The sequence below is a fragment of the Quercus lobata genome, chromosome 7 (assembly GCF_001633185.2).
Source record: "Quercus lobata isolate SW786 chromosome 7, ValleyOak3.0 Primary Assembly, whole genome shotgun sequence".
NCBI lineage: Eukaryota > Viridiplantae > Streptophyta > Magnoliopsida > Fagales > Fagaceae > Quercus > Quercus lobata.
Window position 1 is genome coordinate 46,675,716 of NC_044910.1, and position 27,104 is coordinate 46,702,819.

Consider the following 27,104-nt stretch of genomic DNA (forward strand, 5'->3'; position numbering starts at 1 on the left):
TTGACCGATTAGTGAAGGAAAAAAAAAAATCTAATCAGAGAATTGTGTTACAGAGGGGTAAAGAAACATGGAGAAAAGAGAGAAGAGAGAAAGATCTATGAGAAGAGGAGACACTAGAGTTAGTGACAGTGAGGGTGTGAGGAGAGAAAAAGTAAAGGGAAGAGAGAAAAAGTGAGAAATCTTACCATGAGAGGGAGAAGGTGCCAAAAAATTATGTTTATCATAGCTACAAACAAAGATAATATTTATAGGAGATGCAATGTATAAGAGAGAGATTGTTTTCCAATTTTTTTTTTTTGGAAAACAACCTATAGAAAATAAGCCTTATTTTTATTAGGGTTTTCCGTTGACTAAAGATAGTTTTCCATTGACCAGTTTTTTTTTTTTTTGCTACCAAACACTGGAAAATGTGGAAAACTATCTTTACAGAAAGTTTTTTAGCGAAACAAACAAAGCAGTAATGGATTAACTGATTAAGACTGTTTCTCAAAAATAAAAATAGAAACAAGATTAAAGGTTTGTTTGGGATCGACTTATTTTATTAAAACTGAAAACTTTTTGCTGGAAGTACAATGGGGGCAATGAATAGTAGTAAAATAAGCTGAATAGTAAAATAAGTTAGCAAATTTCATCCATGCCAAACGCATATTAAGGATGTGTTTGGATACCGTTTATTTTGCTGAAACTAAAAAATTATTGCTGAAAGTACTGTAGATAAAGGTAAAACTTAGTTGAAATAGTACAGTGTAACTCATAAATAGTGCAAAAAGTGCAGTGAAACTCATGAATAATAGCAAAAATAAGCTGAATAGTGAAATAATTTTCATTTATAATTCCAATCCAAATGCACATGCGTTTGGATTGAAATGAAAAATTAAAATTATTTCACTATTCAGTTTATTTTTACTATTATTCATGGGCCTCACTGCACTTTTTGGCATTATTCATGAACTCCACTATACTATTTCAACTAACTTTTACCTTTATCTATAGTATTTTCAGCAATAATTTTTCAGTTTCAGCAAAATAAGCGATATTTAAACACATCCTAAGTGTGCGTTTGGCAACACTTATTTTTGTCAACTTATTTTACTATTTAGCTTATTTTTACTACTATTTATAAGCTCCACTGCAATTTTTGGTACTATTCATGGGTTTCATTGTACTATTTCAGCTAACTTTTACTTTTATTTACAGTACTTTTAGCAAAATAAGCGGATCCCAAACAGACCCTAAGAATGAATGAGATTCAAAATCCTATAGTCAATGCTGACGTGCGATTCAAGTAAGTATTAGAGTTATAAATAAAAACAAAATTAAGCTTGAGTTTTTATTTATTTATTTATTTATTTTTTGATAAGAAGTTTGAGTTATTATATCTCAAGCCAACCATGAGATCCCACGGCCACTAGGGATGGCAATGGGGCGGGGTGGGGCCGAAGGATGAGATCTTCGCCCCCGCCCCGCATGGATTTTTCTTGCCCCATCCCCGCCCCGCCCCGCCCTGCATGACGGGGAAAATTTCTTGCCCCATCCCCGCCCCTTAAGGCCCTGCGAAGACCCGCGAAGCCCCGCCCTACACCGTAAAACTTTATTTCTTGTTAATTTTCCCTACAACTTTTACCATTTTTTCAAATAAAATGACATGTTTCAATAATAAAAATATACTTGAAATTATAAATAAATTTATCCTATCAAATCAAACTAATTTTTAGCAAAAACTAAATAATATTATCTAAATGTTTAACAAGACAATATCACAACAAAAATCTCATAACATGATAAAATAAAATTTTAACAAGCTTAAAGAAACAGTGTTGTTAAGCAACCAAATGCCCACACAAAATTACAAAAACAATGACACAGACACATATTTAGAGCCACAGACCCATAACTCTTTAAAAAAAATTATATTATGTTCATGATGAAAAGTAAGTTTAGAAAAACCGTATGAATCATGAATGAAATCATCAATTCAATAGTATATAAATTTGTTTCCAATAAAGACAAAAAAAAGAGAGTTAAAATTGGTACCTTATTTCCAACTTTGCTAGAGAGAAAAAAGAGGTAGAGCCACGTTAGGTAGAATAAAATAAGCTGATGATATTTTTGTTTAAATAGTAGGGTTTTAGGGTACAATAAAATTATAATTTAACCCTTATTAATGCAGGGCGGGGCGGGGATGGGGCGGGGTGGGTCTAAAAAGTGTAAATCCATCCCCGCCCCGCCCCGTGGTGTGGGTCTAAAATCTCGCCCCATCCCCGCCCCACCACCTTTGCGGGGCAGGGAAAACCCGCACGGGGCGAAGCGGGGAGGGGCGGGTCAAGCGGGGCGGGGAAAAATTGCCATCCCTAACGGCCACTATCCCAATTAATTATGACTTGGACATCATAAATGTAATTTTAACTGATTTTGAGTCTTGACACTAACTATTACAAGGGATTTTTTTTTTTTTCTCTTTTTCCCCCCTTTTTTAGAAGAAAGAAAAGAAAAGAAAGATGTCAATGTGCCACTTGCATCTTCTGTTAGAGAATCTTTAGTGTGCGTTTGGCTATCGATTAGAAAGCCAGCTTATTTTACTATTCAGCTTATTTTTACTACTATTCATGAGCGTTACTGCACTTTTTGGTACTATTCATGGGTCTCGCTGTACTATTTCGTAAAACTTTTACATTTATTTACAGTATTTTCAGCAAAAAGTTTTCAATTTCAGCAAAATAAATGGATCCCAAACAGATCCTTAGTGTTGATCCACCAAAAACAATGTTGTTTTGAATAATAAAAAAAATCATAAAAATGATATTATTTTTAGGTGGGTTAATAGTAAAAATGTGATGAACCATAACATAAGGACCTATTAACATCAATATAACCAATCAATATATATAATATCTAAAAGCCAAAGCATAAAATTTATTGTTTCTATACTCCTATTAAGCTACATCAGCATAACATTTTGGTCCATTCATTCCACTAAAATCCATTCTGTCCATTTTGGTCAATTTGGTTAATTTGGTCCATTCAACACACTTTGGTCCCATTCAATCCACTTCAGTTTATTCGGTCCACTTTGGTCTCATTTTGTCTACTTTGGTTTGTTCGGTTGATGTCAATCCAGTTTGGTCCATTTTATTTTTGGCCTTAAATTGATTCTTTTTTTAAAATGTCTTTTTAGTTTTTGGCTCAAATTTTTTTTCTTAATTTTTGGATTAAAAAATATGAAATTTTATTCTATTTGGTCCAAACTCTTTAGTTTTGGGTTAAAAACTACAAACAAAATAGGCATTAGAAATTAATATGGGTCCTAAAAAAGAAATAAAAATGATGTCCATTTACAATATTATTTTAAAATTCAAGTTTCAATAATGTAGACACTATACTTATATTTGGAAGGAAAAAAAAATGCTACAATTCTAAACTTATAAAGGAACTTAACACTGTACCCTTTTTATAAAAGAAACTAACCCACGTGGCTTGAGGGAAATTATTGTGCAGTTTGGACTACAGCTTGTTTGGTAAGGGATTTTTAGTAATGTTGTTTAAGGGCCCGTTTGGTAATGTTGTTCTAATAATATTGTTTGTATTTTTTGAAAATACATGTGGGTGAAAAAGTGTGTGGAAATACGTATTGTGGTGTTTAAACAACTATTTTCATTGTTTTAACATTGTTACCAAACGAGCCATAATTTCTAGACAAATTGATATTATGACCACTTTGATATAAAATTCAAATCTTCTAGATTTCCTATAATACTCTACTAATAGATTTCCTTAAATCCTAACCATTCTTTTATGATTTAAAGGTTTAGATTCTGTTATATCAGCATTACACTTACAATACTCTTAAAATAATAAAATAATGTTGCAAACAAAATAATTAAGATTATTTTTAGTGAAATGCTGACATGACAAAATCTAGACCATTAAATCATTAATGAATTGTTAAGCTTAAATCATTAAAGGCAGAGTACCCTAAGAAATCTAGAAGATTTGAATCCATCTAAAAAAGCATGTACAACCACAACAAATTTGTGTGTGTAAGCCAATGAATTATTAACTTGTATATTTTATTTTTTTTTTATTTTTTTTTAGAGAGATTCAATTTATGGCGTCCACTCCTGATGAGCGCTTTCTATCATTAAACCAAAACACCAATCAGTTTTTGGTGTAGGCGGGGATTGAACCCCAGATCTCTTATATAACCATCAGAGACTTTACCAGTTGAGCTAACTGGAACCCACTGTATATTTTATTTTTTGAAAAATGTGTATTACAACTTATAATTGAGCATTTATTAATTTTTAGCATGTGCCCCTTTAGAGTATTCATTAACTAGACTTTATTTTAAAAAATGGTCATGTTAACGGATGTCCTTAGGGCAATTATTAATAGGGAAATGCTAACAAATGCCCTTAAAATATTAGTTAACAATTCATTTTAAGAAAGATTTGACATTACTTTTATGAGAAATGAAAAAAAACTGTCAAAATATTAATTGTTTTTTTTTTCTTTTCTCGTAAAATATTTCTTTAACTGGATTGTTAACCAATATCTTAAGGGCACTCGTTAGCATGACTCTTATTAATAAACTATAATAAGGAAGTTTTGACACCACTTTCATGGGAAATATAAAAATCTGTCATCAATATTTATTGTATTATCATTTTCTCAATAAAATATTTCTATAAATAGTTTATAAACTAATACCCTTAGGGTATTGGTTAAAATTTTCCTTTAAAAAATATGTCAAATTGGAGGAATATATCCAAAAAAGAGTATACATAACTACAATGAATTTATGCCTGCAAACCAGTGTATCATTAACAAATGTATTTTCTTTTTTAAAAGATGTACATTACACTGATTATTGAACATTTTTATTAATCTTTAACATATGTCCTTATGGCATTTGTTAATAAAATCTTTTTGTAAAATTTCATGTTTTTTTTTTTTTGGTGTGTTGTCAATATATTCAAATTGTGTTTAATTTAAATTCTTTAACGACCACTCTAGAAAAAAATTTCTAAAACTACCACTGATTCAGGTGTGTGCTTGGATGTGTCTTTACATTTACTCAATTTTCGAGGTCATATAGCATGTAGTTGATAGGATTTTAAAGAATTTTTGAAATAAACTAAATAAAGATTACAAAGACTCTTGATAATGATTTAACTATTCCTCATCTAAGGAATAGTTTTTCATCAGGAGTTGAGGTTGTAAGAGTGGGACGGTGGGACAGAGACTTTTAAGTTGTTACAAATAGCCAATGGGGATCACAAGACTTTTGGAAATGATTAATCATTTCTGAAGGAGCTTAAAGTCGTAGGAGTGGGACTGTGGGATAGGGGCTTTTTACATTTTTTTTGATTTTTTTAGGAGGCTTCTTACCTGTTAAGTACGCAGTATGTTTTCTTCTCCGCCTAACTAGGAGCATTAAAAATTTAAAATCAACACCTAGCATCGAAGTCATAAGTCATACTTCAAAGGTATTATAAAAGTCTTTCTTTTTGAGAATCTATTATAACATAATAGTCAATTGCTTTCCCTTGTAAGAAAATACAAAAGATATTATTAGTTGTATTAAGTTAAGAGATGAAGTGTTTATAACATTTTCACAATAAATCATAAGTAGTTAGTTATTATTTGTTCAAATTTAAATCTAATACTAAGATTGCTTTTTTGCCCTAATAATAACAACCAATAACAACCTGTCACTTAAAATTTGTTGTAAAAATATTATAAAAATGATATAGACATATCATTTTTCTTAAATATTAATATTCGATGGAATAAGGATTTTATATAAAGGCTTGAATATCACTGTGAATGCTTCATATATCAGCTTAAAAAATTTGTCAGTTTTGACAGCACGTGGTCCATGAACATTATCTGCAGCAATTCTGTACGGTCTATATTTGCTTGGATAACTTTAGATGCGCTCGATTATTTTTGCTCCTTGGAAAACCTATCAAGCAGCTGAACTTTTCCTCTCTGTCCACAATATATCTGGTTAATATTTCCATTATTGGGTCTAATTGGTTGGTTTTGGTTCAGGGTAAAGAAATCATGGAGGATAGGCTTGATTCAATCAGCGGCTTACCGTTTGAAATCCTCCGGCGCATCTTGTCGCTCCTCCCATTAGAGGAGGCAGTAAGAACTAGCACTCTTTCAACTGTGTGGAAGAACCTTTGGACACCATTTCAAGTAGATATGGACTTTGATACAAACCCAATAACCAATCATGAAGATTGCAAGAGAGTAATTCAAGTCATCGGTACAATATTAAGGTCTTATTATGACTGTCCAGAGGTATGGAAGTTGTGCCTTAACTTCCCGGAGAGCAAGAAAGATTTGATTGTCTTGGCTACAAAGGGAGCAGAAAATGAGGTTCATTTTGAGTTCTCCAAAAGAGAGAAAACAAGTGGCAAGTTCAAGCTGAAATTGGAGCAAACTTGTCAGGGCTTTTCTGACAATCCCACAAAGAAAGCAAGCTTTTCTATTCTCAAAACCCTGCATCTCAGGTCAGTGTCCCACCTTGCCAAAGACTTGGTTTCGGCTTTGTTCTCCAATTGTCAGCTTCTTGAAAGTTTGAAGATTGAAAAGTGTGTTGGATTAGAAAGCCTTGATATAGAAGCAGGGAACTGTCTGCAGAACTTGGTGGTGTTGGATTGTCCAGATATTGTGGATCTCACTATCTCTGCACCAATCCTGAAGTCATTTAGTTATCAAGGAGTTCTTCCACAGATTCATTTGGTAAACACTTTAAACTTGGTCAACGTGGTGCTTAACTTGAAGGATGGACTTGGCAATAATGAGTTTGATTGTGAGGAAATCCTATTGCTTTTGGCCTCTCTCAAGGAAGTTGAGATTCTCACTATAAGCGGCTGGCTTCTTGAGGTACTGATTCTTCACCTCATTACCAAAATTTTCTTCTTAAGACATGGAAATCTTTTTTTTTTTTTTTTTTTGTTGACAAGAACTATGTATATGCCATTTCCAAAGTGGCTGTGTTCAGCAGGGGTGATCTTCAGGTGCCTCAGATTCCAATTCAACAAATTAAAGGAATTAAGGTGGATTGATTCTTTGATCAACAGGTCCAAGAGGGACTCACTGGCTTGCTTCCTAAACATAGCGCCTATCTTGGAAAGGTTGTTTATCAAAGTAAGTGTTTTTCTTATCTATCACACTTATGAAAAGGTTCCAACTACCAAGTATTCGTTAACTCACTCCTTTCAACTAAAAAAAACAACAATAAATGCAGATTGAACGTGCCAACAACTGTGTCCCCTGTCCATATTTTCACCAATACTGGCATGAGCCTCACTTGTGGATGGATTTTGCAACCGTTGAGTCCAATACTTCACAACTTGATCACCTCAAAGTTGTTACGTTTCTGGGCTTTAGCATCAAAGAAGATCAACTACTACTAATGGAGCTTTTACTTAAGAAGGCAAGTATGCTAAACTCAATGTCTGTTACATTACCGACGAATCGAATATGGAGGGTTGTCAAGGTCTCTCTGCATGATCAGCAGAAGCAGGCATCATCGAACCACCAAAACCAGATTGCTGTTTTATCTCTGACCAAGGACTTCTTCTTTGGATTTACAGAAGAAATTTACGGTGGTCACTGTCCAACAAATGCTAACGTGAAGTTTTGTGATTAGTGCATAATAAAAATTGATTAACAGTAAATCTAGATGAAATTAATATTCCAATTACAACCATTCATATTATATAGTATTCTTAACATCACTGTAACCGACAGTTTTTTTTTTTTTTCTTTTTCTTTTTCTTTTTTGCTTCTCTTCCAAATGTTGATGTAAGTAGTGTTGCAGCCATATACACATAATTCAATTATCTGAGTCCTTGCATATACAGCTTGAGTTTTGCTACAGTCTAATTACCCCAATAGACTTTGGTAACATTGTTCTTGTGAAATTTCTTTGATTGATACATGGCAAACAAGTCAAATCAGCAATGGTAAATCGTACCGTTTGCTCTTGAACTTTTAAGTGATGAGTATTGACCGAAACTATATATTTTAAAAACACTACGTGGATATAAATTTTACTTTAAAAAAATTATAAATTGATATAATAATTTATGTGATTGGATGACTTCAACAACATAATAAATGAATATCATAATTTTATTTTTTTCTGATTAATATCACGTCAATTTGTAAGAATTATGTGAGGAAAATTGTAACATATCCCTAGTATCACTCAAAATGAAATTAGACTTTCAATCATAAATTTTTGTGATTTTCAGCCTTAAGAATTTTAGAGATGCTGTTTATTTTATTTTATTTATTAAATTCAATAATTGGAAGACAGGAGATTTGAATTTGAAAAAATATTTTTTTAAAAAATATATTAATTAAGTTCCACGATTGTTTCAAGATGAATCTACCTCCTGCATTCGAGCTTAACATAACATATATTATCTCATTCGTCGCTGGCAGTTTTTTTTTTTTTTTAATCTTAGTTGTTTATTGGTTGAATAATTTTTTAACATATCCATATGGATTTTATAAAGGTTTGTATCATTATATCTGGTCAACTCCACGTTCCATAACATGGTTGCATTAAAATTCAAACAGAGCAATATTAAGGACACAAAAAATCTCACAATTTTTATCACAACTTACTACATAAGGAGTTGTGAGTAATAGAGGTATGAAGCCACTATTTAAACTCCATCATTCACAATTCATCAAGTGACAAATTGTAACAATAATTGTGAAATTTTTTATATCCCTAAAATTTTCTATTCAAAGGAATAAATTTAAAGCAGGTGGTTAAGGGTGCCAACTACCAAAACAAATCAAAAGTTAAAAGAAAAGTACTTCGGAGTTGGTGATTGACTTTTATTATTCCTAGCTAATGAGATAAATCGCGTTGATTCTTAAGTTTATCTAGATCGAATTAGACTGTTTTCTATTTGGACATATTCAATTAATGCAACTAGATCATTGAATTATTCATGGAATTCACACATGGATTCTCACGAGTTGAATTTTTTTTTTTTTTTTTTTGGTTGGTCCCTGCAGAAAAATAAGATAACTTCTTCATGTTACTGGAAAGATGGTGTAATTAAACTATAAGGCCACTAAGTATTATTAATTGTATATTGAACGCATGGTAAGATGGTGTGATTAAACTATAAGGCCACTAAGTATTACTAATTGTATATTGAATGCATGGTAGTTGGTAGATGAGAATCTTGTAATAAAGTCTTGCTATTAAAAGGATTGTCCAATGTAGTTTTTTTTTTTTTTTAATGGAAAATTGTCCAATGTAGTTATGTAGATCACATGAGCTCTCCTAAATCCTAATTTTGTCATTGTCCAAGAATTTATTACAAGCAACTTATCATCATATTGGCCCAATGAGTTATAAATGTAGAGACACTTCTTTTTCTTTTTTTTCTTTTTTCCTATAAAGATAAAGTTTTGTTTCAAACTAGTTTTGAGGAATCTCCTTCAACTCGCTACATGACGATTTATACAATTATCCATATGTATTATTTAAATAAGTCACATAATTAATTAAAAAGGTCGTGTGACTAAAACTATATATATATGATCTTTCCAATCACCACATAAAAAGTTGATGGAAAATAACCCAAATATGGTTTGGATTTAAACTTTTTCTTTCCCATAATCACAAAATGGAGGGTAAGATCATGAATTTAAAATTCACTGAATCCATGTGTAAAATATAATATATAAAAAAAAAAGACCATCATCATATTGCCCTTGCATCTTCACAAGCAAAAATTTAAACAAGAATTTTCCATTATAAATTATAAATTACACGTTTAGACAAATGAGATAGAAAAGGTTAGTCAATAAATATAGGTGATCAAACCAGTTGTTTGCTACATAACTATCAAAATCGTACTCATGCATTGAATTGTGAAAGGAGTAGTATAATGATTCATTGGTTAAACCATTATAATTTATAAACATGTCTTTCTATCATGTATATCATGCCCCACTCCGAATTTTGTCACATACAAAGTAAATGGTTACATTACAAGCAAAACATGATCACTTTACCCTTTTCATCTTCACAAGCTAACTATCAAACAAATGAGACAGAAAACTTTAGTCAATAAATGTACAAGTTCAAAACCAGTTGTTAATAGCAACATAGCTATCAAACCAGTTGTTAATTAGGCATTGAACTGTAAAAGAGTTAGTATAATATATGATTCATTGGTTAAAACATTGACACATGTCATTGTATCATCTATGATTCTATATCATGGTTAGCTCCTGTAATTTTGTCACATTCAAATAATTGCTACATTAAAAGCAAAAAATGATCACATTGTCCTTTCTAATTTCTCATAAGTAAAATATCAAAACGAAAAATGGTCATGATAAATTACACGCTAGACAAATTAGAAAAATTCAAATTGCTGATTCCTTAATATGTTGTTTATTCTATTTAGTAACAGCAATATTTTTGTATTTTTTCTGACAAAAGTTTTTGTCTTTATTCACCTTTGTGTAAAATTTTCAACATTTTTAGTACTATATGGCGTTCTTTTTGACTTTTTTAACCAGTTTTTTTGTGTCTTTTTTCACCTTACAAATCCCTTTATTTTATATGATATTATATAAAAAAAAAGTTTTTTGTTTTTTTAACCGGAATAAATGTTTTTTTATTAGACTACACTTGAATAATTCTCCAAGTCAACTACATAATAAAATTTTGATGATTGAATAAAAAATTTAGAATTCAATTTTTAGTTACACTCAAAATCGATTAGATATTTTAATGTACGAAAAAAAAAACTATCATAAAAAAACAGATTGTATAGACCGAAACTGTTTCGAAAGAAAGTATAGTTAATTTTTGACTTTGTGTTTCTAACTTTTGCCAATATTGGATTTTCTTAGATTTTTTTGGATTTCCTTCTAGAGATTGTAGCGACGTCAGTCTCCGTACAAGATTTGTACTTAGGTCTCTCTTCTGACAAATTCAACGCGGTTCCCAAAACTAACAAAAACACAATACTCTTTAATATTTATGCGGGTTGAACCGTTGAAACTTGAAAAGCAACTGAACCACATTGCATTCAAAAGCGGTGGCTTCACTTTTAGTTTGTTAATAGACTAATAGGTACGTGTTTTTCACTGTTTAAAGTCACTTTAGAGGAAAATTGATTTTTTGGTTATATCTACAATATTTTCATAATAAATCATAAATAGTTAATTATTATTAATTCTAATTTGAACATATTATTGAAATTGTTTTTCTCCTCTATCATTAACAACACGTAAAAACCTACCATATAAAATTTATTAGAAAAATATTGTGAACATGATATCTCTCTTTTTTTAGATAAGTTCACGCAAGCGTACATAATTGGAGGGATGAAGGTGTGATGATTATTATTATTATTATTATTTGTAGGAGAGGATAAACTACATGAACATGAACACCATAAGATATATCATTATAATTAGCCTATCACACTTCAACTCAAAAAGAAAAAGTATTCGAATGTGTCTTACCTATGATCTAATATTTGCCTCACATGTATTTTTAGCCTATGCTTGAAAAAAATATATCCTATATCTGTTTTAATTTTGAACAAAATTTAGTTAGTATAGTGTACATTATATTTCTAATTTAATTTAACAAAGTAATCATATTAAGCAATGTAATAAAAATAACATTATTTTTAAATTAAAGATAATTAAATTTAACTGTATAATTCATTGATCTATGCAAATACTTGATTGAAATTAATTAAAAACTTAAAAGCACAAAAGAAACTGCACTTAAGTTTTACCATTTAATTAAATTCATTTAAAATATCAGACTATTCGCAATCTTTTATTTATTTTTTTTTAAAAAAGGCTTTTTTTGGGGGGTTAAGTTACCTATAATTTTATTCAGTTTATTTTTTAAAAATACATAAAATAAATAAAAGAATATAAACTCATCCAAGCCTCCTCTTAGTTTATTTTCAATTTGAACAACTAACAATTTACTCTAGATATACATGTTATCTTATTATGAGTATTTGAGTCCATGAGACGAGAGGCCAGAGAGTTAACAAAAGTATGGGTTTTGTGTTGCAGGCTTTTATTGAAAGTGTTCTGACTTTGTATCTGTTAGACTATTATATGTTGTAATCTCTGGATTGATATTATCCCATAGATTCTTGCCAAACTATACAATGATTTTTAATTGCATTATTCAACGTATAGTGTGGCTACATTCGGTGGATCAGGTGAAAGTAGATCCAAAATGTTGTGACTTGTGATCAAAAACTCTTTCCAACTACAAAATACAATTCATTGACAGCCAACTTTAGAATAATGGCTTCAATCTCCAATCTCCATTCTTTGATCAATTATATTGAAAAAAAAAAAAAAAAAAAAATCTCATTCAATAATGCATTCCATTCAATTTGACGAAAAGTCTTTAGCATTTTTCAAACGGTGCAATTTTTACTCGAAAATGCAACGAAAAATGTCCAAGAATGAGTGCAATATTTCAGTCCAAAAAATATATGAGGCTCACATATATAACCCATGCGTAGCTATTCGGATACCGTTAAAAAGGTCCATAAAATCAATGCCAATATTTTCTCATATATAGTTGAGTTGACTTTGACGGATAATCATTTCTCCTCATCATAATTAAGGTACGGCCACTTGCAATATGCAAGTGGCTCTATTTTGGTCCATAGCAAAGAAATATTGTGCTCAATGTCCACTCCAGTCTGAATAACTGAATAAAGCATCTTCTCAACAAACAAAAAAGTCTGAATGAGGCAAATTGCAAGGGCACTACCGACACAGAGCTTGAGTCATTTGAACGTAAAGCTTTAGTCCAACTAGTAATTTCCTAGCTGAAGATATTGTTTGACATTTATTGTTGTATATCTTGTGTACATGCAACGTACATAATTTCACATGTAATATACACTTTTTTTTATTTATTGATATTCATATTTAAAATGTGATATGGGATTAAATTTTGTAATAACGTGGTATAAAACTCATGTTTTACCCTCTTCAATCCTCATATAACATATCATCTTATCATATATTTGAACGTAATGTTGTTAAGAGTGGTAAGATATATTGAATTTTAAGTAAGTGTATGTAAATGAGATCTAGGCTACTTATTTTGGCTAAGCCATAAAAAATTAAAACCAAAAGCACACGAATAAATTTTAAAACGTGCGGCCAAACCCACCAATCTCTCTCCCTATTGTCATCCACAAAATCCTCCCTGTCGCACTGCCATTGTTGAACCAACCATCAACCTATGGTGTAGCACCACTAGAAACCTACCTTCAAGAAGACGGCGAATCATGAGCACAACATTCTCATCCGAAGTAAAAGCCAAGGGAGGTCACAATTGGAATGAAATATGTGCATGTTAGACATTCACGATATTCAGATCCATTTTGCAATAGCTCTTTGCAAACTGATTTCATCATGTTAGAAAATTGGAGCTTCAATGTGTTTAATCTAGGAAGTGGAGACCGGCTCATTATGACTTGTGTAGCTATGTTGATATCTCATGTTCAGCTTTTGCATGTGTTTGAAAGATGTGCGGGACTGTTTGGTGACGTTGTTCTAATAATGTTGTTTGTATTTTTTGAAGATACATGTAGCTGAAAAAATGTATAAAAATACATGTAATGTTGTTTAAAAACAGAAAACATGTATTTAAACACATGTACCAAATGGGCCCGTAATATTTGTGTTTAGTGTACTTGTTTTACTTTGGCAGTATGTGCATGTACCTGTTGTGCTAGCATGAGATTGTATATGCACATGTATTTTAGTATTTGGCTTTTTCAAAAAATAAAGCAAAATAAATAAAGTTTAAAATCAATTATAAAAAACGGTTCATCACTTAGTTATTAGGTTGAGGAAATGCTCACTCAATTTTATGCTATTTTGAACCGGCCAAACACATTTTTAATTTTGAAAACATAAGAAATCGGTTTTTTGTTTTTATTCCCAAAAACAAGTTTTTGAAAACAAAAAACAAAAATAATTATCAAATATGACCTAACTATTTTGATATCTTTTTCAATTCTCTGAAATTCTTTTCATAAAATGAATGATTAATGTATACCCTTAGGATATACATTAACCGAACCAATTAAATATTAATATGGAAAAGCAACCAACAATAAGACCCAAAGAAATAGTGTTACTTTTCTATAAACGAGTAATGAATATGAAACATATGGGCCTTTACCCATTACAAGTTACAACCAGTCCACGTAATTAAACCCATTTACCCATAAATGGGCCTTTAGTTAAAACCCATTAAATCCATTTTTCTCAAACCGCGAAACACTAATGTCAACGGCACTCTGAGCAATCTCTCGCAAAATAACGACAAGCAGCGTCGCTTTACCTTGAGAGAGAGAGGGAGAGATAGAGAACTTGAAAAATAGTAAAGAGTAGTTTGTACTGTACTAGTCAAAATCCATGGCCATTGCCGCCACAATTTCTGTGCCTCTCACTTCACCTATTCGCCGCCGCAACTCACTCACTCTCACCGGATCTTCTTCTTCATCATCAACTATTCAATTGAGTTTCCCCAAGTACAATATCGCCGGGCTATGCCCTAGGTTTCGCATTTCAGCGTCTGCTGCTTCTTCTTCCATGAGCACCCAAGCTCCACAGAAGGTCTCGACTGCTCCGACGTCGTTTCTTGACCGACGAGAGGCTGGCTTCCTTCACTTCGTCAAGTACCACGGCCTCGGCAACGACTTCATTTTGGTATAAATAGCATAGGAAAAAAAAAATTATTAATTTTTTTTTTCCTGTTTAGGTTTAATATTGATTGGTGATTTTTGAATAGGTAGATAATAGGGATTCTTCAGAGCCTAGGGTTACGCCGGAGCAAGCGGTGAAGCTGTGTGATCGGAACTTTGGGATTGGTGCTGATGGAGTTATATTTGCAATGCCGGGTATTGACGGCACTGATTATACCATGAGGATTTTCAATTCAGATGGTAGCGAGCCTGAGGTATTATTGGCTATGCTTGAAACTTTGTTCTTTGTGCGTTGAATTGATAGTTCTATACATGTCTATATGATTTTGAATGCCTTGTGTGAATGTATAAGGGTTTTGCTGAAGTTTTGAATATTGATTTTTTTATCTTCTAGATGTGCGGTAATGGAGTGAGATGCTTCGCTAGATTCATTGCCGAGCTTGAGAATTTGAATGGGAGGCACAGGTAATTTTTAAGTTTATTTTGTGTTTGATATTTTTCATACTTAACTATCATTGCTGCGTGTGTGTGTGTTTTTTCATTAGTGTGTCAAAGCTTACACTCAGTTTCTTTCGAAATTGATTTTTCTCTAAGACAACAATGAATTTGCAACTTGTAGAGGACAAAAATTGATGTCTATAGAAAGACTAAGTTTTTGGAAAACAATTTTGATAGCTGTTTGATTTTGATAATTTTAAATAAATTAGAACATATGTTATTGAAAACGGCGATTGATAATTCCTTTTTATATACTATTCTGCAGTTTTACAGTACATACTGGTGCTGGTCTCATTGTTCCAGAAATCCTAGAAGATGGCAAGGTATGTTATACAATATCTTAGATGTTGCAATTTACATGAGTTTTGACGTGTGATGTGCTTTTTTAGGCATTAGAAATATGGTGCTTTTGAAATGCATAGAAACTGTTTTCACTTAGGAATTGATAGCCGTCTTTGTGTTATTTAGTGTTTTATCTCAATTTATCAGACATTTTTTCTTACAATATCAGGTTAGAGTTGACATGGGAGAACCAATACTTAAAGGATCAGATGTACCCACAAAATTGCCTGCAAATAAAGATCAATCTGTGGTTAAGTCAGAGCTAGATGTTGATGGAGTAACCTGGCATGTGACCTGTGTTAGTATGGGAAATCCTCACTGTGTGACGTTTGGTGCAAAAGGAGGTCAGGTATGCATTGTTGACAGTTGAGAGAAGAAATTGTGCCTTTTCATTCACTTTTATATAGCACTTCTATGCCCTTTTTGCTTTGAACTCTCTGCTCTTTGGCACATTTTTCATCCTAGGTGAAGTTAAAGATATAATTGGAAGGTGTGCTGATTGTTAATATTATGTGGTATGTAGCACATTATTTTCCAACAATTAGGGTGCGTTTGGATAAGCTGTTGCAAAACGGTGTTTTAAGTTTAAAATGGATAAGCTGTTGCAAAATGGTGTTTTAAGTTTAAAATGAGCATATGTAAAAAAGCTATGAGGAGTTGTTGTTGGAAAACAAAGTTTTGGGTTTTAAAAACGCACTTTTAGACTCCCAAAACGCCTAACCAAATGGACCCTTAGAGACATTAATAACTACACTATTGTACTTTTGATAAGTTACAATTGGGTCATCATATGACCATTTAGTTTTTGCATTCTTCAGGATGAACTAAAAAATGTGCGCCCAATTAGGAACGCTGTGTGACTTTGACATGTGATAATTCAATCAATCAATAGCAACTAGTTCTCTATGACAGGAATTCTTTTTTTTTTTTTTTTTTTTTTTTTTTGAGAAACCTCTATGAGTACTTGAAATTGAATTTGAAGTAACAATTGTATTATGGTCTGGCTTTATTGTCAAACAAATGTTGGACATGATAAATTGTATAGTTACACTTGACTCAGTCTACCTCTATTCCTTTGTTGAAACATTTGTCTTGCTGTTTTTTAGCTAAAAAAATAGTTTTGCTGTTGTCCATTAGCTCTGTTGATGTTAATCTTTTGCTTTTATGCTTGTCATCAAACAGAATTTGCAGGTTGATGAATTAGATTTAGCCAAAATTGGTCCAAGTTTTGAGCATCATGAGATGTTCCCTGCACGAACTAACACAGGTTAGATTTAATCTGTGGAGCTGATTTTTTAATTGGAATCAGTTATGAGTATTTTTCCTCAGGATTCATTGATGTAGACTAGAATTTTTTTTTTGGCTTTGTCCTTCTTTATCTCTTTTATTTAGAAGTAGTGCTATTTGCACTGGTCTTGTGCACAAAGACACATGGCAGACCCCAGTTACATATTGCATGCCAAATGCATGGATGGTGGGACCATGTGAGACATGGCATGACATTAGGGGTGGCAATTCGTGTTCACGTGTTGGGTTGAGGTGTGAGTATTATGTTATATGGGTCAACCCAAACCCGACCTGTTTAGTAAACGGGTCAGGATTCCTCAACCCTAACACAACCTGTTTATTAAACGGGTAACCCAACATGACACATTTAACCCGTTTAATTAGTAGGTCACGTTAGGATCGACACAAATAACTTGTTTGATTATGACCCAAACAACCTATTTAATTAAACTTAACCTGAATAACCTGCTATCAACTCCCATATATCTAAATTTATAATTCAACCATAAATCAAGTAATAAAAATTCAAATAATAACTGTAGCAAATAATTCTTTCATTCCTTCAAAATAAAATTACTAGTCCAAAAGGTTCCAACCTCCATTCCATCAAATTCAATAATATGTCAAAGTTTCATAATAAAAAACCAAGATTATTACATGGCATCCAAGTGCCATATCAAAAACTAAAAGACAAACCAAAATAATCACATGACAGATCAATATTTCCATGATGGCAAAATCCAAGTCCAACCATCCAAGTGCCACATCAAAAAGGAAAAGACAGAAACTGGATTAGAAGAGATTTGAGGGTCCCATTGAAGAGGTGTCTTCCATGTGCTCATCCTTATTGATGTTCATGTTCATTATATGTTCAGTGAGCTCTTCCAACTGTGATTGTGCAAGTTCTACATCAAAAAATTTAATGAAACATTAAAAACTTATCATTTAGAATAGAAAAAAAACTAAGAACAGAATAACATTCATCTCAGCATAGAATAAGGCTATCAAGAAAACAACGAAGCAACAAACAAAATAAGATGCTAAATCGCTTTTACTTTCATCAAAATATGGTTAGTACATTCCTAGCACAACATAGAACCAAAAACCATTCATCCAATAACACCTATTCCTCCAGAAAATAAAAATGAACCTAAACTCTATTAATTCCCAATGAAATTCAGTACACAAAAAACACATGGATTTTCTGCACAGTGGTGTTTTCTGCACAATTTTATTTTTCTGCAGTGTAGTTTTTCTGCACATTGGTGTTTTTCTGCACAATGTTATTTTTCTGCAGTGTAGTTTTTCTGCACAGTATTATTTTTCTGCTGTGTTTGTTTTCTGCAGTATTTATTTTTCTGCAAAATAGGTCTGGTTTTCCCCTATTTTGATGTTACATGTTCTGTTTATCATATAGTATCTAATAAAATTTCTATCTTTTATCTCAAAAAAAAAAAAATCAACATGATAGTGATTAACAAAATAAACGAATGGATCTACAATTATTTTATTTTAAGATGACAGATACAAAGAAACTTGAAAAGAAATCATAGAGCAAGACCTAGTTATTTTAAAATCAACAAAAAGAATACAAACAAGTCTACTATTGGTACTAAACAATCAACATGATAATGATTAACTGTTAATTGAAGTCCTCCACTCTCTCCACGTTCATAAAGAGTCTTCAGAAATAAAATCTACAATTACTGATAATGATTAACTGTTAACACAATAAATAAAATCTACAATAACTTACCTTTTAACATCTTTACTACAATAATCTTAAATCTAAGAGTGATAAAAGTAATAAATGTAAAATTTTCATGGCAACAAAAGAAAATTGCGAATTTATACCTTAGCTTTCCCAGCCTTTGTGCATTTGGGGTGAAAGGAATTGCTGCATTTTCTAGGACAGAGAGTCCACTGCACCAAACTTCAAATTTTTATTTCTGAAGACTCTTTCCCAGCCATTGTGCATAAAGAATACAAACTGATAATGATTAACTGTTAACACAATAAACAAAATCTACAATTATTGAAAATTTCATAAGTAAGAAAACAAAACAAAAATATATAACATGTATACCTTGCTAGGGGATTCGGTGGTTGAAAGCTGAAGAAAAATAACTGGTGAAGCTGTGAAGTCGTGAAGGAGAACAGAGAATAGAGAGGGCAACCACGGTTTTGAGGGGAAGTGATATTAGAGGGGGTCAGCTAGGGATTTGAGGGGAAGAGAGAGTAGAGGGTTGAGAGACATGAGGCGGCTAGGGTTTTGATTTTATAGTGTAGATTGTAGAATCTGTATCTGTAGGATCGGCTAGAGTTTTGAGGAGAAGAAGAAGAGTTGGAGGAGATAGAGTATTGACTATTGATGAAAATGAAGAGACACAAGGTCCAGAGGAGGTCTAGTTTTGAGCAGGAGAATAAACCATAGCTAAGCTTATATACCTAGGTTTTAAGGGTAAAATTGTAACATTACCTATATAAGCTAATCGGGTCAAACGGATTCAATAGGTTGAACACGAACACGACCCGTTTAATAAACGGGTCAGCCGTATCAACCCGAATTTGACCCGAACCCCTTTAGCCTCAACCCATGACTTGTTTATAAATAGGTTAGCCGTGTCGAGTTCGCGGATCGTGTCGGATTTTGCCACCCCTACATGACAAGAAGTTACACAACCATGTTATTTTACTAAAAAATAGATATTTTACTTTGAACAAAATATTTTGGATCTCTCATTGTTGTCATATTAAATATAATATGCAACTTCTTATTGTTGAAACATATGATTTTCTAATCATGATTCCCATTTGATCTGATTTGCAGAGTTTGTCCAAGTTTTCTCCCGTTTACACCTAAAAATGCGTGTCTGGGAGCGTGGGGCAGGTCAGTTATTGTGAGCTTTGTGCAAATTGAATGTATTCATGTGCTTCACCAATCTCTTCCAGGTTTCTTACTTTGTTTTCTGATTGGAAAGCTGAACTCTGGAACTGTTAATTGTAGGAGCAACGCTAGCTTGTGGAACTGGAGCTTGTGCAACTGTTGTTGCAGCAGTTCTTGAAGGTCATGCTGAAAGGGTAAATATAGCATGCAATGTTGAGAGAGATAATTATCTAGCTGGTGTATATGCACCAGAAGAATGAATCTGTTCCATTTTCTTTGGAAGCTGTATTAGTATTACTCATTTACTCTAGATAATCTATCATTTCCCACGAAGTATATCTTGTTTCACGTTTGGCCTCCTTAAGATTGTGGGGCCTGTGCCAATTATCTAACTTTTCTTAAACAACTTTCATGATTGTCAAACCTCTTTTTTGCTTTTGTTTCACTATAAAAAATTATGATTGTCAAACTTTATTTTTTATTGTTGTTTCACTAGAAATGATTGGTCTCTGGTCTCATATGCTACTATTGAAAAGCAAATTGTATTATTTGCTTGTGGTTTCTAAATTACCCGAACTCTCTCCCTCTCTCTGCTTGCTTTTACATGTCTAACAGTTCAGTTTTTCTTTCTTTGACATAGAATTGCACGGTTGATCTACCTGGAGGACCATTGCAGATTGAGTGGAGGGAGGAAGATAATCATATCTACATGACAGGCCCAGCCGAAGTTGTATTTTATGGATCTGTACCCCTCTGATATTGTGGTGACTAAAATATTCTCCATCAGTGGGAGACTCATTATTTCAGTTCACAGAAATTTTCTTGAATTAAAGAGTATGCCCTTCTGAAGTGGGACACCTTTTCTCTGTTTCTATACCTCTAAAATCTCAATGTTGAATTTCCCATGGTTGAAGCTAGCTGTGTCTACTATTTGCCCATCAGACTTTACAAGAGATCAAGACCTGCTGGTTGAGGGGCCTGGATGTTTACCTCAGCTTAGATCATCATGTTGTTTCTGGGGCTGGCTATGTCATCAACAAGTTTTCTCTCAGCCTAATGATCCATGGTAGATAATTAGGGAACAGTGATGTTTAGTTGTTTACGGTATTCGTCACAAGTTTGAGAACCATGTGTGTTTTCCAATTAGTAGTCTGTGACTCTGTGTTTCCTAAAAGATCAATCAAAACGCTTTCTCCTGTTAGTTCAGTTCTATGCATTAAAGGGGATTAGGAAAAAAAAATTTGTATGATTGCTTAGAAGGAATGCTTTGATGCCTTCTCTTTTTTCCAAACGCCTTAATATGCATGATGTGAGCTCTCCCAATCTTTAATTTAGAGGGTTTAACTTAAACACAGTTCCACTGCGCAATCCCTTCTTCTTCTTCTTCTTCTTCTTTTATTTTATTTTAAACTTTTCGGGGGCCTAGTTTTATCACATTTTTCAAATTCCGTTTAGAATGTTATCAAATGATTCAAATTCTGTTTTATTCTTTTGATGTATCTTATAAAAACTGAGACATGTGTTCAGTTCAGAAAATCTATGCCCATAACAAAATCTCACAACACTATAACCTTATTTACTATAACCTTATTTTACTTTATTTTAATTTATGGTGAGTTGGCATTCAATTTGTTGCGAAAATATTTTGAAATTAAGCCTCATTCTAATTTATTGACCGACCAAAGTCATGTGTTAACAAAAATTTCCTCAGCAAGCCTCATTCTAATTTATTGATGGAGCAAAGCCATATGTTTTAGCTATTGGATTTTTATTTATTTATAATTTGATAGTTACAACAATGGGGAGGAAAGATTTGAATCCTAATCTCCTAATAAAGGAGACCACCTCTTAATGTAATAATCAAGAAGACCAAGAATTCTTATAGTTTAATAACATAACCTGCTTTTTATATTGTGGATACTCTTACAGCTAGTTTGGGAGGAGTGAAATAAATAGAATGGAAATGAATTAAAACAATACTTTTAGAATATTCCTCACTCCTATTATTTTGAATTTTTAATGGAAGAGATGGAAAATTCACTCTTTTATTTGGGTGTTTAAGTGAGAGAAAATGAAATGAGTAAAGAGAAATACTAATTTCTTTCTATTCTCTTAAAACCTCAAATTTTAATTTCCCACATAATTGGAAGAAATTGGAGGAAATGATTTTAGATTTAATGAATTTTTTATTAAAACTACCAAAATACCCTTATATATTTAGCCCTTTATTTTAAATTTAAAAATAGAGGTTTAGTAATAATATTGTAATAAAATGATTTCATTATTTCCCTTTTATGTAACTTCCAAATATGATTACTTACCTTTTGTTTTTTGTTTTTTTTTTTGGATAGGTAATAAGACTTTTATTGAAAAAAAATTGAACATCATGTTCACGATGGTGAAATCAAGAGCTAAAAGAAATAGAAACTAAAAAATCAGTTACAGCAGTACAATTCATACACCCCCAAATACGAGCCCAAAGAAACAAAGTATGAAAAAGTAAACATTTTAGATGTTCCAAAGTTATCGCCTTGTCTTCAAAAATGCAGGCATTACGTTTCTGCCAAACTAACCACATTAAACATGCCGAGACCATGTTCCAAATGATTGAAAGATGCTTTTCAAACCAGTTTCTCCAAATAAATAAAAAAGATTTCACTGACCTTGGCATTACCCATTGAATCCTAAACACCGCAAAAACTTCACACCATAAGGCATGAGAGAACTTACAATAAAGAAGAAGGTGGTCCACTGATTACTTACCTTTTGTTCCATTCCTTTATTTTAATATATTCAAACAAGATTACTGTCATCATGTACCCTTGGTGCGGTGGTCACTCTACAAGTATAAATGCTTGTGGAGTGTGGAGGGTAAGGGCTGGGGTTCAAGTTTTCAAGAGGAAATTTCTATCTTGTATAAAAAATAAGATTACTTAATTTTGTTTCATTCCTTTATAATCATTTATTTCTCTCACTTTAATACATCACTCCATTATATTATTTTATGATCATTCAATGAGTGTAAGTTAAAGAAGTTTAAAACTTATGCTGTGTATCCAAGAGTTAGACCATTTTAGATATACATCACTGAGACCTTCTTTCTTCTTCCGTGTATGTTAAAATATTTAATATTTAAAAAAAAAATTAATTTATGAACTCCCAAACAAAGCCTTAAGATTGACAATATTTGAGAGGTTTTGTTTTGAACTTAAATAAAATCTTCTAAAAATAAAAAATAAAACTTTATAAATTTTATTAGACTTTAGGTATCAGTCAGTCACTAGACCAAGAACTAAGGATTGATTTTTTTAATATATATATATATTTTTAAAGAATCTATTAATACAATTTTTTTTTCAATTAAAATAATATTATGTATTAAAAAGATATTATAATTATAAATTTATATATTTTTAATTAAAATACAAAATTTCAACCTAATATGACTCCACTGCTGGCTCCCTCTCACTTGTCCCGCTTCACAAAATCAGAGAGTCACACACAGGCACAGCACAGCCCTAGCCTCCAAAATCACAGATTCAAAGCCCCTCCGCTCTGCGCCAGCGCCAACACCAACACCAACACCAGTCCGACGCGCCTCTCCAATACCTCCGGTACGGTACGGTACCCTCGCTTCCCAACTCCTTTTTCTTTTTCTTCAAAATTCCTGCTTTGTTCTGATTTCTCTGTCACTGATTTCACGCTTCTTTTTTTCTTTTTTCTTTGTAAGCTCTTCTCTATTTGGATGAAGAAGAAAAAAATGTTTCCTTTAGAGAAATTTTAGTGAATTCTTTATTGATAATTGGTATTTTGCTATCCTTGATGCTAGATCAAGGATTAGGGTTCTACTCTTCTTTCTGTAACACTTTTGTTGTTTTAAAAAACGAGTTATTGTAAAACTATTTCCAATGGGTTGAAGTTTTCTATTGTTCTTATATCTTACTTTGAAAGAAACTACAACTATTTATTATGTGGGTTTGCCTTTGTGCTTCATATTTTGGTCAAGCTTCAACCAAATATTACTGCTTAGACGTTTTGGGGTTCACTTGGGATGTTAATTAATAACTACAAATTTTACTTGTGTTATTTTGTGTGAGATGAATTCGTTGTTTACTGTTGATATTGTATCAATAGGTAGAGAAAGTTCAGATTTCAGATAAGCAAAAATGAGTGGAACTGGAGAGAAAGGATCAGCAACTACAAAAACCCCAGGTGATTTCCTCAAAGCAATTCGCGGCCGACCTGTTGTTGTCAAGCTGAATTCTGGGGTTGATTATCGAGGTCAGTTTCTCCATTCCTCATTTGCGCCACGGTTCTATATTTTTGTTTTTTGCGAGCTAGGTGAATGATTCAGGTAGACTATTGTTGCTAGTGTTTGATGGAAGTGTAATCTTTGTCATAGCAAACATCTTTCCATTTGGGGGTTTTATTATTTTTGATAAAGCAATGTTCGGAAGAATACTCAAAATCATACCTGTATTCGTTCGTTCTTTTAATATTTGGGGCACTATGTCTATTTTTCTCATTCAAGAAGTTGTTTTTATGTTTTTCTCAGTGCAAACATATTGTTATAATCACCAGCTGTGTGAGAAAATCTCTCAACTGTTTTCTCTTTGAGTTTACCTCCTCTCCTCTGGAAAGTGATTGGCTGTCTTTTTCTTAAGTACTTTATTCTAATGGTATTTACTGCTATGATTGGCGGCGTCTCACTTTTCAAGCTATAATAATTTTGATGGCAAAATCTTGTGTCAAGACCCTTGTTGCTCAGTGGCATTACCTGTTCTCCTTTATAAGTAGAACCAAGTCTAGAATCCTGCCTCCTCCAAGGTTGTAACTATAATAAATAAAATAAACTATTTAAGGCACAATTGGTTTTGAATTTATAAAATTTCTCTGTTAATTCTCTCTGCTGAAACAAATCATCATCTGTCACATGGTATCCATATATAGCGCTCCTTTATATATATATTGGCAACATGTAGACTATTATCGAATTTTAAATGGGGACTAAGCATTTCATTCAGCATTACTTGAGTTTTTAAATACAATTTAGTTAACATAATATCTAATGAAAAGTAGGTGAGATTGCATGTATGGTCTGAGGCATGTTTAGTCATTTCCTTTTATGTAGTGGACTCCTGCTAGGGTTGTGGGTCCACGGGTCACGTGTTTTGTGCGAGACTTGATACCAATTTAGACGGTTAGAGTGGACATTGTTGCAAACTTTCAAATTAGAGACTTAACACCAATTTAGATGGTAGAGTGGACATTGTTGCAAACTTTCAAATTAGGGAATTAGCCGTGCATTTCAAAAGTTTGGGGGGACATTGTAATTTGGATAAAAGATTCCGATGGAAAAGTGTAATTTACCCTTAAGTTTTATATATACGTGTCAAACAATAACAGAATTGTACAATACCTGATACCATGGGTAGATTCAGAGCTTTTGGGAGGCAAGCACCACTTGGCTATTGAGGCAAGTAGTGAATTTTTGACTTTTCGTAAATAAACATCTGACTGATGAGTGAAGCACCACACTTTGTTTAGTTCAGAATGGACTATGAAAGCATAAATTCATACACTTCATAGGCTATAACAATGTTTCCAAATCTTTGTGTGCAGGTATTCTTGCATGTCTGGATGGGTATATGAATATTGCAATGGAGCAAACAGAAGAATATGTCAATGGGCAGTTGAAAAATAAGTATGGCGATGCTTTCATTCGTGGAAACAATGGTAATTTCAAAGGACTGACTTGTTATTTTACTTTTGTTAAACAACTTTACCTTTTGGCCATACCATTATTATTTTGCATGTATCAGTGTGTCACTATAATTGGGTTCTCTTTTGATGCAGTTCTCTACATTAGTACATCGAAGAGGACGTTGGCAGATGGGGCTTAGTTTTGAAAATTTATCAAGTCTTGTAGATTATCTGCAGTCATGATTTTTATTTTGTATTGTATTGTAAGGATTTTGGAAATGAGGATTAGAAAGCTATTACGACTTGGACAAATGGAACCTTTCTTATCTATTATTATAATGGAATGAGTTATTAACTGTTTGATTTAAGGAGTGGTGCCTTATTGATATGCTAATGAATAGTCATGATTGCTCTAACAATGCAATCAATGATCATGATCATGATACCATTGCCTTGTTTATATATTGAAGGTTTGTACATAAGCTTTCTTGAAGGAATTCTTTCATCTCGTGTTGATTTATCAAAGTAATTTGTTTTGAGACAGCTTCAATTTGTGAGAAAACTACTTTGCATGCTACTTAAAGTTTTACTCGATCCACCTAAGGGAAGCATTTTGGTTGGTGACCGATTTTCAAATTGTTGCACATATTGTTGTGAAATGGAGGCCCTATTTTGTACTTCTCAAAATATTGGTCTATGCTTCATTGTTTTGGATAAGGGAGAACGGTTTCTGACTATATAAATATATATATATATATATATATTTTCTTTTTTTTTCTTTTCTTTTCTTCCGCATTCAACTCCTGAGGTTGGGAGACATGATTTGACAATGGCCTCTGCTTGATTAGCGGAACTACTATTGCGTGCCTTGTGACTGATGAGGATGGTGTTGAAATCTACTGCTCCTTCCGGTGATAAGTCTGCAATGCTCTGTTACCCATTACCATGCATGCAACGACAATTGTCCATCTTATTAGATCCTATTTTTTAGACGGTTCTCAGTTTATCATTTTTGCTTTCTTTGTTTTTCTACAAATAGCACAAGAACTTAAGCTTCATTCTGATTCATTGACGTAGGGTTGTCCACTTACCCCAACAACCTAACCCACTCGAAGGATTGGACCTAACTGAAAATCGACCGATCCGGTGACTACAGTGGTCGACATTGGGTCTTTGTTAAGAAAATTCAACAACTACAGGTCAAGTGGCAGATCTTTTTGCAAGAAAATCTTATTCCAGTTGATCTGACCAATCCCAACCGTTAGACTTTGTCGTTCACCGCTAATATATTGGTTTGCCAGATGTGGTGAGATTCCGGCTAGATTTGGTAAGATTTGGGCTAAATCTGATAAAATCCATCAAAATCCACCGAAAATTTGAGCTCCACCATGACATTGTGGTTTCTATCAACCCAATCTTTAGATTCGTAAAGCTGTGGCAATCGAAGACCTGTAGATGCATAGTTGTCAATGGGTGGCTCAATTCGAAACTCAAGTTGATCGAGTTGAGTGGCGGTTTTACCTCAAACCTGACCCAAATCAACCCATGGGCTTCCCTAGATTGATGCAGTAAAATTGTGTACTAACGAAATACTCCTTGGCTATTACATT

At 32.7% G+C, this 27,104-nt stretch overlaps 3 protein-coding genes across 4 annotated transcripts; all 3 read left to right on the forward strand.

The window, feature by feature from the left end:
• The first annotated feature begins 5,865 nt into the window (after positions 1-5,865).
• On the forward strand, positions 5,866-7,784 carry LOC115952556 (F-box protein At2g39490-like). The gene is made up of 3 exons (XM_031069729.1): positions 5,866-6,897; positions 7,003-7,161; positions 7,262-7,784. Exons 1-3 carry the CDS (start codon positions 6,067-6,069, stop codon positions 7,664-7,666), a joined length of 1,395 nt encoding a protein of 464 aa, XP_030925589.1. The 5' UTR covers positions 5,866-6,066; the 3' UTR covers positions 7,667-7,784.
• A 6,566-nt stretch (positions 7,785-14,350) lies between these two features.
• LOC115953894 (diaminopimelate epimerase, chloroplastic) lies at positions 14,351-21,040 on the forward strand. Its single transcript, XM_031071715.1, has 9 exons — positions 14,351-14,781; positions 14,864-15,031; positions 15,172-15,242; positions 15,541-15,598; positions 15,787-15,966; positions 16,800-16,884; positions 19,735-19,794; positions 19,912-19,985; positions 20,432-21,040. The coding sequence occupies exons 1-9, from the start codon at positions 14,488-14,490 to the stop codon at positions 20,546-20,548; spliced, it is 1,107 nt and encodes a 368-aa protein (XP_030927575.1). The 5' UTR covers positions 14,351-14,487; the 3' UTR covers positions 20,549-21,040.
• Positions 21,041-23,245: 2,205 nt separating this feature from the next.
• Positions 23,246-25,862, forward strand: LOC115951346 (sm-like protein LSM36B). Of its 2 annotated transcripts, none has more exons than XM_031068557.1 (4): positions 23,246-23,410; positions 23,926-24,072; positions 25,414-25,527; positions 25,648-25,862. In XM_031068557.1, the coding sequence occupies exons 2-4, from the start codon at positions 23,958-23,960 to the stop codon at positions 25,692-25,694; spliced, it is 276 nt and encodes a 91-aa protein (XP_030924417.1). In that variant the 5' UTR covers positions 23,246-23,410; positions 23,926-23,957; the 3' UTR covers positions 25,695-25,862. The 2 variants fall into 2 exon arrangements, with proteins under 2 accessions (XP_030924417.1, XP_030924418.1); XM_031068558.1 differs by having other exon boundaries at positions 23,246-23,405.
• The last annotated feature ends 1,242 nt before the right edge of the window (positions 25,863-27,104 follow it).

What these genes read in the sequence shown, in the direction of transcription:
- LOC115952556 (XM_031069729.1), top strand. Translation starts at nt 6,067, where the DNA reads ATGGAGGATAGGCTTGATTCAATCAGCGGCTTACCGTTTGAAATCCTC. An exon ending in TAAGCGGCTGGCTTCTTGAG is followed by an intron (nt 6,898 to 7,002) that starts GTACTGATTCTT and finishes CCATTTCCAAAG; the next exon opens with TGGCTGTGTTCAGCAGGGGT. An exon ending in TGGAAAGGTTGTTTATCAAA is followed by an intron (nt 7,162 to 7,261) that starts GTAAGTGTTTTT and finishes CAATAAATGCAG; the next exon opens with ATTGAACGTGCCAACAACTG.
- LOC115951346 (XM_031068557.1), top strand. Translation starts at nt 23,958, where the DNA reads ATGAGTGGAACTGGAGAGAAAGGATCAGCAACTACAAAAACCCCAGGT. An exon ending in TTCTGGGGTTGATTATCGAG is followed by an intron (nt 24,073 to 25,413) that starts GTCAGTTTCTCC and finishes CTTTGTGTGCAG; the next exon opens with GTATTCTTGCATGTCTGGAT. An exon ending in TTTCATTCGTGGAAACAATG is followed by an intron (nt 25,528 to 25,647) that starts GTAATTTCAAAG and finishes CTTTTGATGCAG; the next exon opens with TTCTCTACATTAGTACATCG.
- LOC115953894 (XM_031071715.1), top strand. Translation starts at nt 14,488, where the DNA reads ATGGCCATTGCCGCCACAATTTCTGTGCCTCTCACTTCACCTATTCGC. An exon ending in CAGATGGTAGCGAGCCTGAG is followed by an intron (nt 15,032 to 15,171) that starts GTATTATTGGCT and finishes TTTATCTTCTAG; the next exon opens with ATGTGCGGTAATGGAGTGAG. An exon ending in AATTTGAATGGGAGGCACAG is followed by an intron (nt 15,243 to 15,540) that starts GTAATTTTTAAG and finishes ACTATTCTGCAG; the next exon opens with TTTTACAGTACATACTGGTG.